This window comes from Anticarsia gemmatalis, chromosome 2 (assembly GCF_050436995.1).
Source record: "Anticarsia gemmatalis isolate Benzon Research Colony breed Stoneville strain chromosome 2, ilAntGemm2 primary, whole genome shotgun sequence".
NCBI lineage: Eukaryota > Metazoa > Arthropoda > Insecta > Lepidoptera > Erebidae > Anticarsia > Anticarsia gemmatalis.
Window position 1 is genome coordinate 183,722 of NC_134746.1, and position 18,865 is coordinate 202,586.

General features: G+C 39.4%; 4 protein-coding genes across 11 annotated transcripts in view; 2 read left to right on the forward strand and 2 right to left on the reverse strand.

The window, feature by feature from the left end:
* The window catches only part of LOC142978875 (transcription factor GATA-3-like), a 61,069-nt gene extending 54,359 nt beyond the window's left edge, over positions 1–6,710 (forward strand). For 2 of the 4 annotated variants that reach the window (XM_076123477.1, XM_076123492.1), the window contains 5 exons: positions 1,351–1,520; positions 3,648–3,781; positions 4,090–4,214; positions 4,480–4,802; positions 5,001–6,710. In XM_076123477.1, coding sequence (XP_075979592.1) covers positions 1,351–1,520; positions 3,648–3,781; positions 4,090–4,214; positions 4,480–4,802; positions 5,001–5,093 — 845 coding nt within the window. In that variant the 3' untranslated portion in view covers positions 5,094–6,710. Of the gene's footprint in view, positions 1–1,350; positions 1,521–1,566; positions 1,659–3,647; positions 3,782–4,089; positions 4,215–4,479; positions 4,803–5,000 lie in introns of all 4 variants that reach the window. The other 2 variants (XM_076123485.1, XM_076123499.1) reach the window with 1 other exon arrangement.
* A 223-nt stretch (positions 6,711–6,933) lies between these two features.
* On the reverse strand, positions 6,934–8,072 carry LOC142978899 (thialysine N-epsilon-acetyltransferase). Its single transcript, XM_076123510.1, has 4 exons — positions 7,839–8,072; positions 7,706–7,757; positions 7,365–7,582; positions 6,934–7,107 (listed from the first exon to the last, which is right to left on the reverse strand). Exons 1-4 carry the CDS (start codon positions 7,920–7,922, stop codon positions 6,937–6,939), a joined length of 525 nt encoding a protein of 174 aa, XP_075979625.1. The 5' UTR covers positions 7,923–8,072; the 3' UTR covers positions 6,934–6,936.
* A 383-nt stretch (positions 8,073–8,455) lies between these two features.
* Positions 8,456–14,334, reverse strand: LOC142978865 (uncharacterized). The gene is made up of 11 exons (XM_076123463.1): positions 13,677–14,334; positions 12,498–12,641; positions 11,949–12,086; positions 11,472–11,701; positions 11,001–11,120; positions 10,823–10,923; positions 10,510–10,709; positions 10,317–10,439; positions 9,925–10,058; positions 9,706–9,789; positions 8,456–9,398 (listed from the first exon to the last, which is right to left on the reverse strand). Exons 1-11 carry the CDS (start codon positions 14,108–14,110, stop codon positions 9,313–9,315), a joined length of 1,794 nt encoding a protein of 597 aa, XP_075979578.1. The 5' UTR covers positions 14,111–14,334; the 3' UTR covers positions 8,456–9,312.
* Positions 14,335–15,088: 754 nt separating this feature from the next.
* Cad96Cb (protocadherin Fat 4-like Cad96Ca) overlaps positions 15,089–18,865 on the forward strand; it is a 32,082-nt gene continuing 28,305 nt past the window's right edge. For 3 of the 5 annotated variants that reach the window (XM_076123519.1, XM_076123528.1, XM_076123536.1), the window contains exon 1: positions 15,089–15,378. The gene's annotated coding sequence lies outside the window, so the exon portion shown is untranslated. The remainder of the gene's footprint in view (positions 15,379–18,865) is intronic. The other 2 variants (XM_076123547.1, XM_076123558.1) reach the window with 1 other exon arrangement.

The window sequence follows — 18,865 nt, forward strand, 5'->3', positions numbered from 1 at the left end:
TATAATTATAGAAAGTACCTTTCGAAGTTGTGTACTTTGTTCGGTTTAATGATAACGTGAAATGTGTGGAAAACCATCACTTTTATTACTTCAGTATTTAGGTAAATAACCATTAGCAAAACATAACGAAATCCCTAAATCCATTGTTATTCAGTCATGTTATCAAAGGTGGGCCTGAAGAATAGGCGTGGTGGATAACGATACATGCGTATTTTTCTCTATAATTCACAAAAGATAATTTAAACCTTTCAGATAACTGTGAGATGAGTGAAATTGATCAAACAACAAAAAATATTCGGTATAAAACAGAAACTTTTCTGCTTAAGAATTCCTTTTTCCTGTGGTAGATATAGATTATATGTACTAGATATCTTGGCTATAAGTATTTAAATTAAAATAAAACATCCTACATGCTGTTATTTTCAGTGAAACAATTAAAATAAACTAATTAATATACATCGCTAGTTTTTTCGCCCAATTACTTGTATTCAATTAGCGTCGAGTGAACAAACAAATTAATGGATTGGGGTTAGCAAAGAGATGGTAACTGTCGCGCGTTATCACCGGATAGTGATAACGATACCCGCCCTACCTACAGAAGTATGTACCTACTAACTAATACACAGAACATACCATGTACATTATAATCTGAATATTTCAAATCAAATGTGTAGGTATCTAGGACAGTCATAACCGTTTATAAGCATTCGTCTCCGCCGCCCTCGAGGGTAGCTGGAGGTGTTATAAAAATAGTTACCACATTTGTATTACCTTTTTATAAATAAAGGAAAACGTAATAAGGAAATTCTTGAAGGCACCTTCGTGGCGGCTTCTTGGTAGAGACGTACAGTAATAACGTGTGGTGTGTTAGATGGTCCCCATTGTCCTGACTTATTATTTAAAGTAATCATTCTGCTCGTTGAAACCAGACTGGGATCTTAGGAAAACTTTCTAAAAAGACTATGGTCTTGGGTCTTTGCTTTGACAACTAAAACACGTTACCAAATTAACTAAGTAAAATATCGCTCTTTCTGTATCACGTGACTGATATTATGATTGTCACTTGGTGGAGTTCTTAGAACAATATCAATGTTATTACATTGTCTTAAACAAAGGCTTCGTGTGCCTACAATCGTCCTCTGATAACACATCCCATATAAAAAAACAACGTGTAGAGTTCTCCGTAACAGAATCAAGCTTAGTTATTATTGTTCTATGTGGATCTAGATATGTGTCGTGTTGTGTCTAATCTGTGACTAACTGTTCGATGTATGTACTTGATAGCTGAGCTAGTTTGTGTGTAGGTGTGTAGGGTTGTGTGCGTTTGGTGTAGACACGTGTGTGTGACAGATGGCGTGCTGGAGATGTACGAGGAAGGGCGCGAGTGCGTCAACTGCGGCGCCAACAACACGCCGCTGTGGCGGCGCGACGCCACCGGCCACTACCTGTGCAACGCGTGCGGCCTCTACCACAAGATCAACGGCGTCAACCGCCCGCTCGTGAAGCCCAGCAAGCGGCTGGTGAGCACCACACACACTCTGTAGTAACGCGCTCTGTGTTGAACAGGTGCCGACGCGGACCTCCTCACGCGCTTCTATAAGGAGGGCACCGTGCAGAGATGGATGAGTGTGGAGGGCATGGCCAGGGGCATGAAGAAGGTGAGTCGGTGGCGTGTAGACTAGTGCATGCATCCCTCCCCGCGCCCTCCCGCGCCCCCCGCGAGCACGCCCCGTACTTAGACTATCCTTCCTTTACGCAAGGGCTTTGGCGAGTGTTAGGAAACTACACGCTACCGCTCCCTCCTTCGAGTGTCGCCTTCGCTTTACAGCACTTCGCTTGCACCGTTACGTACCGCGTCACTCGGTAGATCACCGAGCTCGGCGACCACGGCGACCACTGCGAGCAGTCACTCAGATACGCACTATCGCCGCGAGATAACTAATCGATCGGTAATTGCGTGTTTGTGAGCACGGAGCCGGCGCGACCGGTGTGTGACGTCAGCGCGTTAACGACACGTCGCGCGGTAATCAGTAGCGCACCGAGAGATACTTCGCGAACAGATAAGTGCAGGGAGCCGCTGTTAACAACTCACATGTAGGAGTTTATCGATCGACAAGCGTAGTTATCTGCGAGAGTAGCGAGTGTAGCGGGCGGCGGCGGCGGCTAGCGCGGGCCTGCACAGGTGGCGTCCAATGAGCGCGAGCGCCGAGCCCCGCCCGCGCCGCCGCTCATTGGCCGCGCCTGCCGCGAGCCGCATGTCAATGAGCACTTCGTATCTGTTGTGTACAAGATGGCGGGACGCGCTAGATACCACAATCACGCGTAAAAACTGCCCACTTATTTAGAGCTGTACGATGTAGGTAATAGGTATATCAAGTACGCTGACTAGAATCTGCTGCAAACTGGTGATACGCTTGGTGACTGTCTCGATGCTCAACGACGCTCGCAGTGTTCGCACATGACATGACATGATACTCCTGCTCTTACTGGTCAGCTTGGTGTGGGTGTAACGGCTTGCATGCAGGAGACTGCTCTGTGTGTCCCTGGACCCTGGTGTCGGTGCCCTCCTCACTCACTCATCTTCGGCTTACTGTTCACGTAGAGTTGTGTTTTGTACTGTAGTTAGATTCTTTAGCATGTTCACTGTTTTATTTATATTTTCTTTCTTACTCTATCTATGCAACTTCTCGCAATAAGTGTGTGGTCATATTTTTAAATATACCTACCTACACTTTTTTTTGATCCAAGGTTTGCATTTGGAAACTTCTTAAGGTACTATGTGCAACATAGAAATGCAGAACTATTTAGCAGCGGACTCTACAACATAAAATATGACCACATATGAATGTTGTGTAGAGTTTTTGCCGACAAGACATATACCAACTGCCTATTTAAAACTATTTGAAACTATTAGAAAAAAACCAGAAGAATATTTTGTAAATTATAATTCTAGAAGCACTCTACAAACACCTAACTACGTAGCTAGGTGTATCTATAGCTGCAGAAAATACCTAGGCTATTTTCATAAATGGCCAGGCATTTAGTCATGATAAACAATTGTGCCGTACTCGGCGAATTATCGGCATTTTCAACATATTTAACTAACAAGTTTAACTTTCCAATACACCTGGAGACACCTAGACTCTAGAGAGTAATAAATTTTGTTTATCTACTTGCTTATAACTCATTGGAAATGGGATGCTTACAATTAATAGATATAAAATTGGAAAGTATAGGATCCTATTTAAAACATACAATGAATTATCTTATATTAGTTTCTTACTAACTAAAATTTTATCAGTGTTTAGTAGACTCTACAATTTGTTCAAGAAATGAACTTTCATTTTAAAAGTTGTTTTTATGATCATTATTAGAACAATGAACCAAATGAGTAGTATTTTTACGCAGGCAGTTGATTTAAGAGTTTTTACACATTATCGATTATTCGTGTACCGACATAACCAACTGGTCGACGAAAACTTAAGGTTTAAGAGACGTACCGAAAACTTAACTAACAAGTGCACTATTTCAGTCTACGACTGTATTGATTGTCGATAGTGCGTATTGGCTCTACAATGTATAGGCAAAAAACCAATACAGTAGGTAAGTGATGTATGTGTCGCTAACGGTCGGTTTGTCGCGTGCAGTCGGCGCAACGTCGCCACGGCCAGTGCTGCACCAACTGCGGCTCGCGCAACACCACGCTCTGGCGACGCAACAACGACGGCGAGCCCGTCTGCAACGCGTGCGGACTCTACTACAAACTGCATGGAATTAATAGGTAAGTACCACGACCAACATCTTCTGAACTAAGTACTAAATCTTGGTTCTCTATTAACGATGCAACTTTTTGCGTTTAAAATTAGTCATTCAAATGAGGAACTTGAAATTGAATTGATATCTGTAAAGACTAAAATGCCTGAAACAATTAACTGTGAATCGAATAAATATAATAATTAACTCCTCGTCACAGAAAGGCTTCGTTAGCTTCTCAATACTACTTACTACTACTTAATACTTATTTTACCTGAAATTCGGCACCTAAATTAGTACGTAGAGTTCTTCAACTAAGTTATTTGATAATTCCAGGCCTCTAGCGATGCGTAAGGACGGTATTCAGACGAGGAAACGTAAACCGAAGAAGGCTGGCAACGGAAACAAACCTCCGCAGGACGCTAACAAGAAAGATGACCACAGCTCTCCCGGGATTGACGGTACGTTAACGTTCATATCTGATCTGTTATGTTACGATGAATGAACTTAATCGAATTAGGATAACCTTTTTTGCCCTAGATTCAAATGATGGCTAATGAGTTTCCTAGCCTTTTAATAAGTTAGTAAAGGTGAGGTTCTCTGTCTCCTTGAACCCAGTGCAAGAATGAGAATTAGACAGCAATTATCTTTGTGACAAGAAGACTTGTCTGTGGCCTATGCTATCCTTCAACAGTGAACTTAACGAGATATTTTTTTATTTTACAGACAGCAAACAGAGTGTCGGCGAGATGCCCCTCCCGCTGACGCAGTCCATGTCTAGTCAGGGCGCGGGCCCGAAGGCGCGCGAGGACGCGTCGCCGCACGCACACACACACGCGCACGCGGCGCACACGCACGCGCACGCACACACGCACACGCAGGGCTCGCACGCGCAGTACCCGCTGGGGCTGCCCGCCGCGCCCTTCCTCTCCAACCCCTCGCTGTTCAACATCAAGAGCGAGCCCAGCGCCGCCAACGGCTACGACTCGTACTCCGCGCACTCCGGCGGACACTACCACTCGCAGCAACACTACTTGCACGCCTTACAGGTTAGTACCCAACGAAACATCTAACTAAGAACCAGTAATCCTCCAAAAAAAACTTCTAAAGATGTTGAGCATGAGAAATCTAAACTTGAAAAGACAACAGACTCTACACGGAAAATTTGATGGAACGGCGTAAATTGTATTAGACACCCTCATCTCCCATTCGTATATTCCTAATTGAACATGATTTTCTCATTCCAGTATGGTCTCGGCAACGGCGAGGAGGAGGAGGGCAGTGGGTTCCTGCACCAGCGTAACGTGACAGCACACGCCAAGCTGATGGCCTCCACGTAGCAGCGCCGCCAGCCACTCTGAGCACAGCTCTGCCGACGACAGCCGAACACGAGCGGACACGCCCGAAGTGACCGCACGCTCCTGACCAACGATACCACACGGCCTCAGTGAACAGACAATCAGTGTGACCGAGTTCCAAGTGGAAATATCACGAAGCCAATAGCAAACGCGTGGGAGTTAAACGCTATCAATTAATTTAGTTACGGAATACGAACAATTTAGCTCGGAGTCTATTTGTATTTATTGATACTTATAGCAATTTCAAACTTCCATTAGTTAACTGTTAGTGATCCTCGACGAACGTGTAGGTTGAAGTAGTTATCATTACAATAAACCGGACTCGGTTTAAACGACGCAAAATGAAACGTTTGTACCTTTAGGTATTATAGCTACATTGACTTATATGACCTAACTACGATTGTTGGCATTTCGTTGAACAATGTAAGCTCTGGGCTAAAAGCGACTTTATAGATCTTTACTGGATTTATGAACTCACATCTGAATGCGGTTTAACGCGAGTTTAACTAACCTAGATAAGGTTAATTGTAATGAAAACTACACATTATTTCCTAGTTCCGATCAAACGAAGTGATGTAAATATATATAATGTAGTAATATCGACAATATATTAGTATTGTACATAGTTAGTAGCGACATCGTAGTGTCCTGTGCTACCGACGGCGCCTTGCCATACTGACTGACGCGATAATCACGCAAGTATTATCTAATTAATTTTAACGTTCCATGACAATTTTAATCTCAAAAACTAGTCTAATGTTTCTCTATAATGTACTAGGAAGTTTGCAAGGTAAGATCGCTACTCAGACAGACTGACCAAGCGGCGAGGGAACTAAACTAACTTTACTATTCCTCAACATTTTGCGGAGTCCTCGCCGCGGTCAGTTACAACCACGATTAATTGTGTAGATACTAAACGCTAAATATTATAGTGTGCCTTCCATAGACAAAGCCAAGTTTCTCGATTCTAGAGATTGAGACAGTTTTAAGCCTAACTTTTTAAGTATCAAACTTGATACAGACAGCACAATTGACTTAACTGTAATTGGTGCGTGATATTTTGCCTTTATACTCTACGGACATCAACCCCTCGTGGTGTCAGACAGCGATCTTACAAATACTATGTAAATAACAGCACGTAGATAAGTAACAATTAGACAATAATATTGAACAGTATTCACATTATGCCACCTCATCATCAACAAGTCAAAATATATCTAATATGCATTAAGCATAAGAACCAAATATAAGTCTTTTGTGACTGGTTCTGAAAATAACATTCTTATGAGCTAACATTTTAATTAAGGTCAGTTTATTAACTAAAAAGTTTTCAAGTAAAACACCAATATGTATCAATTCGAAATCATGTCATGTAGCAATTAGCCCTCCATTCTGATCTAAATCTTATAACTGCCAACTAAAAACATGAAGTATGATAAAGTTTCAAGTCCTGTTTTAAATTGTAAATTATTTCTTAAGTGAGCAACTTGCAGCAGCAAGTGAATAATGTGAGTTAGTGTAAGTTGAATAAACGGCATTTATTATAACTGTACATATTAGGCATAGTTAGAATGAAATACATTCAATTTACTATTAAATCTGTTTATTGTATGACTCTGCACAGACTTTTATCACAGCATTGGCATAATGACTATTACCTGAGCCACATTATAAAAAAAGTTTAAAATATTTGCCAATTTATTTTATAATATGGCTCAAATATAATATATCTAAATGATAAAGAAAATATATGTACAAACTTCTGTTGTATATTATAATGATATGTATTATGAAATATATAAGTGAGCACAGCTTGGTGTTTTCTTCAGTCTGTCTCCGAGGTATACTTGTGCAGGGCATCGCCGGCTAGGCGGTAGTAACACCACTGCTCTGAGCTGGTTAGGTTGACGGCACCCTTGTTCTCATAGAATGACCTGGCTGGATTCCATTCCAGCACATGGAAGTCTAAGCGGCTGCACCCAGTAGTCTTGGCCTCCTGGAAATTATATTTAAGTGTATAATTAGCAAGAACTCTTGTTAATCTTTTGGTTTTACATTAAAACTGAACCATTTTATATTTGTGGAAGGTCAATAGTATAGGTACATCACAAACCATTAAAAATTGTTTACACTGTCTTATAGACCAGATGATCTAATTAAGTATTCTTAATAGCAGCTATCTTATAAACAGTATATTTATTGCATAGGTAGCAAACTCTTATCATTTAGCTAATTGAGCTAACTGGCAGTTACCTTAGCAACAGCTTTAAAAAGTTTCTTGCCAACTCCCCTGCGCCTCTGATCATTGCGTACATACAGGTCCTCGAGCATCATAGCGCGTCCCTCCCACGTGGAGTACGTCGGAAAATACAGCGCATACCCCACTACAGGGTTATTGTCCTGAGTGTTCAGTTCAGCTATCTTGCACTGAAACGCCGGCGGTTCACGAACAAACCCATCGTGTTCTAGGTCTGAAACCATACAAATTGTAAGAACATATCAAGGACTATACTCATATCTTATCTCTTTTGCTACGGGCTATAAGATTACGAATGTACAACAAGAAAATACAAACCAAGTAAGATATAACTTGCCTTCAACAGACATTTTAGGTCCTTCGGGCATTTTCTCGAAGTCAGCCAGCTCCTGTACACAGCAGTATAAGTTATTTTATACAAAACTTTACGCCGCAAACTTTAAAAATAGGTTATTATTATAAAGTATTACTTGTATCATTTTGGCCACCGCTGACATGTCCTCCTTCTTGGCGGGACGAATCTGCACATCACCTTCTATGTGTCCCTCTGCCATGATTCGATTATTTTATTTTTAACTGTTTTTATTTATGTTTTTAAAACTTAGAATTTGAAAAACATCTGATTATCTGACAGCAGTGACAGTTGTTGACATTAATGACACTGCATAGAACATAGACAAGAAATGCACAGAAAAATACTGATTGACTCGGATTGTCTCATCAGAATTTGTCGATGCTAAAGCGATTTTAGAGGATTTCGAAACGAACGCATCGTTATTGTACGTTCGTAAAATTAAGTTTTTATAATCAAATAATACAGTTGATTAATTCCAAAGCGTTAATTCATAATTTAATACTAATGATCGATGTCTACAATAAACAACAATAGACAGTACCTAAATCGGAAGCTTGCAATGCTGCAAGTATTCTTATGAAATTACGATACCTACACAGGTTCTTGAGTTCAAGCAACCGGATAATACCGTGCGAATGAATTTGTTATAACAAGTGGTACGTATTCTTTATCAAATAACACTTCCACTACTATGGTAATCCTCCTGTAAATACTTTCAAAATAATAACACAGTTTTAATTAACTGTCTTTAATTAAATATAATACAAATGCTTAAATTAGTCAAATAATCATATCAGGTGACCGTACAGTGTACGATATTGCATTATTAAAATAAAAGATAAAATAGGGGTGTTCTGAGTTTAGTATAAAAATATTATATCAATTATAACACTATCGTACATTTTATTTACCTAAATACTATTAATAATATTTTTTACAATATAATATGTTGTTAGAATATATTTATGTATCTAAACTAATTGTTATAAGTCGTCTAGTATTTACAGAGGATACTTTAACTCACATAGTATGCAAGATAAAAGAAGTTTGGAAGGTTACAGATTTGTTTAAAATCTCGTATTTCTAACAATCCTTTACGCAGAACATACACAAATAGAGATTCTACCAGTTCGCGTTCATACTATTTTATATTTAAATAGATCTACTACTGCTCTCTCCAGCAATTCGCCAGTACAATATTAAAATAACTAATAATAAATATGTACACAATAAGCGATTTATTCTTTGATCGGCTACATGTAACAAAATCATTACATCACGAATTTACGATACCATGGTATGGAGCCCCTATCCTCTAAACGTCAAAGATGACATTTAATCCTACTACCGTTCTTCCAAATGCGAGACAATTGATTATTGTTTCAGAAATCCAACAACAGCTATGGTTTAATTCGGTATTCAATGATCGTGTTACACGTAAGCCGCAGTCAGAACAAATATTACTCAGATAGGAAGACATTTCCTCTATAATTAATTAATTAATCTCTTCTTGCCGTTTCGGTGTGATCGTATATGTGTGATAGGGGGTGCTAACAGTATGATGATGCACAATGTGGTACAGTGTGGAGTCAGTGCGGGTAGTCGTGCCGCAGCGCGCCGAACTCCGCGTACGTGCCGCTCCACGCGCCCTGCGCTATCACGGAGGTCGACGATGCTGCAATTAACAAACATTCATCATCATGTTTAACTACTTTCTGTCTCCAACTTCATCCCCAGAGAGACTTTCCAAAACTTACTGTCCTATGAATTGATTCTGCTTGTAAACAAGCAACAAGAACGCAAAAGCATATGATTTTACATTTGAAGATTAACCAGAGTAACAAATTGCAGAAACTAAAGAAATGAAATTACTTCACAAGATTAAGGAGAATAAAGACAAGAGAAGGAGATTATGACAGACACCTAGTTGTTAAGTTACTAAACAAATATACTTAGCGAAGTTAATAAGTATTTAAACTTACCCAGTTGCGCGATTAGTTTCTGTGGAGTGATGGGTGTAGTAGGTGTACGAGAGTCTGAACTGAGCTCGTCCTTAGTATCCGCATCTATAAAGTAAATAAAAATACATTTGTAATGTATAGCTAGTTATTTATCTTTATTAGATAATTCATAGAATGGGCAAGGCCACTTAAATAAAGAACACAAAGTTTAGTACATTAATGATTATGATGTTAACATACCGGCGGAGGCGGAGGGCAGGTCCCTCCGCTGCGCCTGCGCCTTGAGCAGCTTGCTCATGGTGTTGCGCGGAGTGGGCGGCGGCCGCTCCAGCGTGCGCCCGTGCACCACCGACATGTGGCGCTCCAACATGTAGCTGGGACATACGACACATACATATCATTTATTAATCAATTAACAAAGCCTTAAGTTTGAGGTCAATGACCCTAACTTACGAAATTTGGGGTCATTGACCAAATTAACAAAGTAAATTGCCTGGAGAATTTATAGCAAACTTTCTTTTTGACATATAAATCTTTATAAGCCAATCCGTGATCTGCACGTGGTATGCAAATATTCGTATCTGCAAGAGTATGTGCCGTAGTGCTTGATAAATGTCATAAGTAAGACTCACCGTCTCTCGAAGCGCTCCACACAGAAGGTACAGCGGAACAGTCTGCGGCGCGGCGCCTGCTCCCGCACCACGCTCCCCGCCTCCGCGCTCTCGTGCGACTTGCTGTGAGCCGCCAGGTTGTACCTGCGGATATATACCGATGTTACTATGTTGTTGTAGATACTACACGTAGGTACAGTGTCAGGTGCCGTACCTCTCGGAGAAGCGCTTCCCGCAGACGGGACACTCGTGTCGCTTCTCGCCGGAGTGCACGCGCTTGTGTCGCTTGAGGTGCGAGCGCGTCATGAGCGCGAGCCCGCACACGTCGCAGGCGTGCGGCTTGAGCCCCGAGTGCGACAGCTTGTGCATCTTGAACGACGACGTGTGGATGAACGACTTGCCGCACAGGTCGCACTGGAACACACACGCACATAAATACACCACATTAACCACTATTTTCTTATAGCTGCTCTTATAGATTCTTATAGCTGAGCGAGCTTTTGTTCAGCTCGCACAGATTCAATTACCTGATAATTAAGTTTCCCTGTGTGAATATTGTTATGCCTCTGTAATGCATTCTTAGATGGGAACAGTTTGTTGCACTCTTCACATTTCCAGTCACTTATACCTGCCAACGATACCGATACATATCAAATCTGAACAGATCAATACATCATGAATATGGTGAAATGTACTAAAACATACCTTTATGTAGTGCGATGTGTATATCACAGGCACGTTTGTGTTTGTAGTGAGCCCCACACACTTCACAGATGTATGGTGGCTTGGAGCCATCATGTTTCATCTTGTGTTGTTCCAATCGAGCTAAGAAACAATATTATACTAGGAAATATCTTTCATCTAAGACCATAAGTAATCAATTTCCTAATTAAATGTTTTAGAAGTTTATTAATTTGTACAGTATACCAACAGCACACATTAAACATCATTATGGGAACAATCAAAGTAACAAGGTTCTGATATGTTGGGTGTACATATCAGAACTTTACAGGTACAGCATTAATAAACATAAAAGATTAATCTTATAATATAACAAGTAACAAATTCTAAATGAATTCTCTTCAGATTCAAATTAGAATAGCCCTGTAGCGGGTAATGTGTAAAATGCTCTGCATTTCAACAATCTTTTTGACATGTTTTGAATTTAAAAGTTACCTTTAGAAGAATATTTAGCATCACACTGGTCACACTGATGCATCACTTTAACTTTCTTCTTCCGTGCTTGTAAAGTTTTAGTCTTGCCTCTACGTAATATAATTTTATTCTTATTGTTCTTGCCTTCATTGAGGAAATCATCTGCTGGACTGTCTTCATCATAAAATGTGCCATCTATCTCAATTTTCAGACCATTTTCATAACCATTGTTGAAGATAGGACTCTGTGAACTGTCATACAGCATTTCAAAAGGTATACTCATATAATATATTTCCTTCAGTATCTTATCACTAAATAGAAGCTCGAAATCTACTTAGTAAAAGGATTTTTGAATGAAAATCTATGTAATTACTCTATACTAATAAATTTTCCATGAATGCTAGGCATAGGCAATAAACTTCCTTTCATCACATGAATATTTCAATTCAAAACTAGCACATTATTTAGTGTATGTGTAGATTGCAACACTCAACTTACCCTTCAGCAGAGTCCTCAGTCTTGACATCTCTGAGGATAGCATTAGTATCTCCTAATGTGTGAGCCGCTAGTTTGTGAGCTGCCAGTGACACGTCTCCACCAAAAGATCCCTTCATATTGCACTCATCACACTTCCAGCTGCAACAATTAATTATAATTAATTATAATAAATAAAAACACAATTTAACTTATCAGTCAAGTTAATCAGTTAGTTTATTAAGAATATTGGACAATATGTACACTATATTCTTTGATCTTTACCTACTCTTATAGGTAAAAGGCATGATTTTATGTAGTTAAGTATGTATTAGACAATACTGATGATATCAACAAATAATGCAAGCAATCAGCTGCAAACACCAAGTAAAACACATTCATATATCTGTCATTTAACATTACTTGTAATGATCATACCAGCCAAGTTGTGGATACATTTGCAATAATAACTATCTTATAACTATCAATTTTTTGTGCTTCTACTTGTTTAGACAGATAAAAGAAGTAATTGTTGTGTTATACTAGGTTAAAGTAAAATACTAACAAACATACCTGTCACTGTTTTTAGTTCTATTTTTACGTTTACTAGTAGTGGACACTTTTTTCTTCTTCTTTTCAATTTTGTGTCGCTTTTTTTTACTCTGTGAAGCGAGAGGCTCATCATCTGAATCATCATGATTCATAGCGTCACACACATAGTCGCAGGGGCCGAAACAAGTTCCAAGGTCGAAAATACTGATTTTACTGACCAAAAATTCAAAAATACTGACCAAATACTGACCATTTCAAAACCGTTTTTCGGATGAATAGTGTGAAATAACAAAAAATACAGTCGAATTGAGAAGTCAAAATCCTTTTTTTGAAGTCGGTTAAGAAGCTTATTTTCGGTTATTGGTCTTCACCATCCCCGGATTCCCCATAGTCAACCAGCACCTCGTTTTTATAGTGTTAAAAAGCTTTTTCTACTGTAATTTCTTTAGTAATTGTTATTGTATTACGATGCGCTCATAGCCAGTTGTGCTCACCGGTCGGTAAACGATCTCTCTGGGTTAAGCAACCGTTTGCGCGGTCATACTATAGATGGGTGACCGCATAGTGGTATTTGAACCGAGTGTCTCCGTGCACGGAGGGTACGTAAAAAGTCGGTCCCGGACGTTGTCGATTAAGATAAGACTCATTAAGCCATGTCAAAGGCCTTTCAGTCGGCTTGAACAACTTTGACACTAGATTGACCACTAACCATACAAAAGATAGATAGATTGTATATATTACAAGTGAGTCGTGCGCATTCATGCAAAATTTACATACTGCAATGAACACCAAAAACTCTAAAAAACTTTCCGTCTTACGAATTTTCGATCAGGTCACGTGTCCTGACGCGAGTTTAGAAGTTTTTACCCATCCAAAAAAAAGTGCCGCTAAAGAATTATCACTTTAAAAATACTGATTTCAAAAAAATTTAAAATTTTATTTGCTATTCTATTGAAGTCATGTGATGCTTCAATATATACGCAGATCATCTACATAATAAAGAGCATCCAAAGCAGCCCTCTGATATCATCACTGGGCAAATCGAGAATGTAAGATAGGCCAACAGAAAATAAAAACCAAGAAAAGAAATACTCGGAAAAATACTGACAATACTGACCGATTTTCGAAAAAACTGACTTTTACTGACCAGGTCCGAAAATACTGACTTTTACTGACTTTACTGACCAGTTTCGGCCCCTGTAGTCGTCGTCCTCGTTATGTATCTCAGCCTTCACTGAGGTCAGTCTTATCGGCTGCACCGTAGGCTCGAACATGGGGTTCTTACTTATAATAGCATCAAACGCTTCCTTCAACTTGACGTACTCAATTTCAGCCTGTTCCAACACATTGATGAGATCGTGGCAAGTCTTGCAGATGTACTTGGAGCAGTTGTGCGTCGCCGTGAAGTCGAACTGTGTGAACTTGGTGAGGAAGTGGTGCAGCGTAGAGCCGGACCCGTTGGTGCGCGTGAGGTACATGTCGAAGCACTCGAGGCTGCGAGTCACGCACACCACGCACTCCAGCAGCTCGCGCTTCACCATCAACTCCACCTCAGTCTTGATCACCTCCATGTCCTGCTTCTTCTCGCTCTGCTCCACTTTGTTATCGGAGTTCATTGTACTCGTTTCGGCCATTTCTATAACACGTCCGACTCAGTTTCTCGTCGGTTGTGATATGAGCGTGAAAAATAACTTATCCAACTTAGTGCCGGTTAGAAATTACCGTATATACACCATCACTCGGTAACAACAAGCCAATTATTATTTTATTGTAAAAGAAAAACAAAAATGCATACGAGGCGAATGACATTTTCAAGCAAAGCAATATGTTTTATTTTCCCGTAAATACACTTTTGACAGAAGTGACAGCACTGGGTGACATTTGTTAACGTGAGAATATAATCGTCTTCATAATACTTCATTTCACGCAGGATTTGTATAGTTATTATTTAAATAACTTCACTACCTAAAACGATAAAAGAAATAAGAATCACTAGCTCACGTAAATAAAAATTATAAAAGTTATAACAACTAACTTTTGCAAATAAAAAAGTAAAAAGAAATATTTATTAATAAGGATCAAGTTTGCTGCCATCTACTGTCCGAAAGATTGCATGCTCTGTAATGTATTAGAAACTTCTTATACTGTTTGGTGAGTCCCAAGTTCGATTATAAAGACACAGTTACTCATTCCACTCAGGTATAATTACAATCTATTTTATAGGACGATGTGATGTACCACGGAACAACTTTACTAAGTATGTGTTAGTTATTCCGTGCGAGTTACGTACTTCCACTTATTTAATAGGTTGTCTCAATGTAAAAGCATGTCGTATTTTAGTATCATCAACAGATTTCATGAGTAATATTTGGAAATAGTCAAAAGTAGGTCATCTTCTAAAAATCAGATTGGAACACATTATTTAATATTACATATTTAACGCATTGCAGAATTACAGAAAAATCTGTAACACGAAACTTTCCATTATTCGATAAGGAAATTCAAATATTTTGAACAATGTATGGTGTTGTGCGCCTAGGCGCTACGTAAGACAAGGCGAGGGCAGCGGGCCGTGGCGGGTCCCCACCCCCACGAGACCCCCCTCGGCGGCGCCTCACCACGGAGCGAGGAGCCCCAGTCTAATAGCTGACGTCTGACCCGCCGCCAGTACCCCGCGCGGTACTGCAACGAACACGAACTCACGCGTAACGCAACCTCTTGCGTTCTCGATGTGTACAGTTTATTTTCAAAAACGAACTCTGTGTGTCACCTTTAAATTATATTTACAGTGATACAACCTCATTTGTGAAGTTTCAATAAGTGAACTCATACATTTTTCAAGTTTTTGGTGGGAAAAAGAAAATAGTTTCGGATAACTTTTGCAATAGTTGGTTTCTAGCAGGTAAATGGAAATTAAAATATTTTAACAGTTGCCTTTTATAACAAAACATCAAATGTTTGTTATTTTCTGAATGTTTCGGAGGATTTCTTTTGCTCATCAAGTGTCTGCCTCACAAAAAGTTTGAAGGAAGAGAAGTGAGGCAAAAGCTTTTGAATCAAACGCAATTTAATTTCCCTAGGGGAATGATAAAGTAGTTGTTGTTACATGTTTCATTACTGGTCATTGTAGATGTAGATTGATCAGGTCCTAAATAATTATTATATTTACTAAAGTAAAGCAAAGTCCATACTGACTTACAAATAAACGTCGTGTAAGTTCTATTTAAGTTATACAGGTCTTGTGTATTGCACTGATATACAGGTTAAAAATTCATTGAAAGTATAAAAACCTACAGAGGTAGGTATTACTACTAATCATTACACGACTTTAACTAGTAAGATATAATGTATGCAACTGTCACCTCTTTTTCACGAAGATGATTCAAGATGGCAATTTGGCAATAAACTTTTCTGAATTCGGGGAAGCAGGCGCGTTGGTCTGTTTCAATATGTAACTAAGTAAAAGATAGGCCAGCACATAAAATACTCAATAGATAAGAGGGTCATACCAAGTTACTTCGATAATATCTTTTGAAGACATTCCAGACACAAAGCTATAATTACACTCTACTATTTCCTTTAAAAGCGGCTCAAATTTTAAATGACTCTTAGCTACTCGGCTACCCCTTCAATGTGAACAGGCGTGATATTATTATGCATATTATTTCTACCGTGTTTGTCCGTTAGTAGTGGCGGTGTCACGGTCGACCGGCCGCCCGGGGGCGCGGGCGCATCCACACTTCCGCACTGTACTGCATTACTATGCACCTGTCCGCTCTGTGCAGTTTTGCATACGAACAATATTTCAACATTCATATTAATTATGTATCATGTTTCGAAATTAATTGTCTAGTATTAATAACGCGATAGTTTGTGAGGATGGATGGACGGTCGTTAGTTAATTTCGAGGAAAAATTACAAAATTAAGTTACTTGTTTTATAACAATAATGAAATGACTAAGTTTACAAGCAGTCGAAGCCGTACCTTCCAATTATCTGAGGTAAAAGGTCCTAAGTACGTGTTCATCCAAGATACAAACTACTATTGAATTTTATCAAAATCTATTGTACTGTAAACATATTAAACTATCGCGTTAACGATAAGGTAACTTGAGATAGATACACATCTTTTTCTTCCTCGCGGCGGTTCTTCACTACGATCACGAACACATGGGAACTTTTCAACGAGAGTGGACATAAAAGCTGTGGGGACTGCATGGTACAAGCTACCATTCAACATCATTCTTTAAAACCCGATACACATGGAATAACTTGAATCCTGGAAAAAATGACTATTTAGCTAGGTTCCTAAGCAAAAGACATGTAGACAGGTATGTCTTTTGCTTTGTTTTCTATGGAAACCGTTTTAGTGAGTTATTAGAGACCTGATTATTAGTTATTTTCTTTGCACTATACTATACAAACAACAGTTCATAATATTAGTGGGATTAAACGAATACCTTTGATGCCTATCATCATGAGAACAGCACGCCACATACACTGGTAGTATAGGCAGTAGTAAAAAGCTGCGGCACCGTGACGGCTGGCCGTGCAACGGGCAGACCCAGTTAGCACGCGCCAATACATGCACGTTACACACGTCACAAAGTTCTGTTAGCTCTCGATACTGCATATAACATGATTTATTAGCTAAGTTCATACAATATGAATTAAACAATAGTAGCAGTTTCAATGAATGTTTAAGTTTAAAAAAAGTCCATTCAAAATATCAAATCATTTATACATTTAGGTCAATTGCTGACACTAATGATAGTCCTTACAATTGTTGAATCTATCACTAGCTCGGAAAGGAGGTAGAGCCTTATGAGAAGAGCTAGCAAGAAACGCCAAAACCTTATTATCTAAAGACGAGCATCCCGAACATTGACTAAGTAGTATAGCATTTAGTGTATACCCCTGGAGTTGGCTTCATAGAAAAAAAAATATTTAGTTATTTCTATTACTTGCCTCTCTACATTGTTGTTGTTTGATGCTGAGTAAACGATGAATAATCCAGGAAGCAACCAGTGCAACACATTTCATAAATTCATAATGCAACATTTCAATTAAGCGATGGCAACTTTCTGCAAAGTGAAGGCACGATGAAAGTTATAATTGTTGCAGACATCCTGTGAGGACCTGTGAGAAAGGAAAGAGCTTACCGACGGTCATAAAATATTTTGTGTTAATTCAATGTTCAATGCACTTTGAGGACGATGCCACTATTATTTTTAATCGTCTATCTTTTAAATGCAAATGTAACTAGGTCTTCAACAAAACTCTATGCGTCGACAATGGAGATACAAAAACTTTAAAATTACACGTAGCTATTGCCATTATGATGTGTTTATCAAACATTTACAAGTCGTAGAGTGGCAGTTATGACTATTATTAGATGTTCACAGCAGTTAGTTTAATAACCAGCATTAGTGGGCCGCGATGCGCCTGCGCACAGGCCACAGCACTGAGCTCGGCGCGCCGCCTGCGCTCGCGCGTGAACACTGTTACCTGTATAACTGCCATACTGTCATGGTGTCATCAAGTGCCTGCCTTCTCTATGTTATAACGTGAACTACATATTTTTTGTCAGGTGTTAACCACCTCTGATTACTGGGTTATGTAAAGGTGCTGTAAATATAACGAGCTTCAATCTAGACTCACGTTGAGCTTTACTTATACGTCACTTGTATTAATGATGACGGAAATTTGTCACATTTGGCTAGTGTGATGGCTTTTACCGTAATTCATCCTGGAAGAAGCCAGGTTCAGTAGGCAATGGGTTAAAATGATGACTATTCTCAGTAATAATGAAAAACTTGAATAAATGTTGTTTATTAAAACGTAATGTTCCGTTAATATTACCATATAACAAATCAATTCTCACTACGAGACGCAGCCCCACACCTTCGCCATCACGCTTGATAGAACTAAAGAGTCGTAAGTCCGTGACGCCCCTCGCTGACCGGTGATCACCGCGCGACCACTCATGTGTGAGGACAGGTTATCCTTGCTTCAACCGTACACATATGTAATACGATCCCTTATCCCTTGACACACATCACTCAGCTGCTTGTCGAAGCTCACTATTGAAAAAGTCTTCACAAAAACTCGTCTGCGCATAGTTTTTCTCAACTATGCCCCGATGACTGAGTGAAGCCATAAGTTGTGCTTTATAGAGACAACTCCCAACTGCTGTTGTAGAATTGCTCTTGTGTCGCAGGGACTTTTACAAACATGCAAACAACGAATAAAGCAGTCGGTCCTTTGCTTGCCCTTGCACTAGTATTGTCTGAAGTTGTCTGTGATATACTCTGAATTGAGCACTAACTAAACAAGACTTGGAGGTTTTGGAGGCTAGGAGCTTCATGAAGCAATCCATCATTATATAA

Bases quoted from the DNA above. Each gene is read 5' to 3' on its own strand.
- LOC142978899 (XM_076123510.1), bottom strand. From the start codon at position 7,922: ATGGCAGAGGGACACATAGAAGGTGATGTGCAGATTCGTCCCGCCAAG. The intron at 7,758-7,838 runs GTAATACTTTAT...TGCTGTGTACAG, and splicing joins CGGTGGCCAAAATGATACAA to GAGCTGGCTGACTTCGAGAA. The intron at 7,108-7,364 runs GTAACTGCCAGT...TATAATTTCCAG, and splicing joins TTTTTAAAGCTGTTGCTAAG to GAGGCCAAGACTACTGGGTG.
- LOC142978865 (XM_076123463.1), bottom strand. From the start codon at position 14,110: ATGGCCGAAACGAGTACAATGAACTCCGATAACAAAGTGGAGCAGAGC. The intron at 11,702-11,948 runs GTAAGTTGAGTG...GCTGTATGACAG, and splicing joins ACTGAGGACTCTGCTGAAGG to TTCACAGAGTCCTATCTTCA. The intron at 9,399-9,705 runs GTAAGTTTAAAT...TGTTAATTGCAG, and splicing joins GAAACTAATCGCGCAACTGG to CATCGTCGACCTCCGTGATA.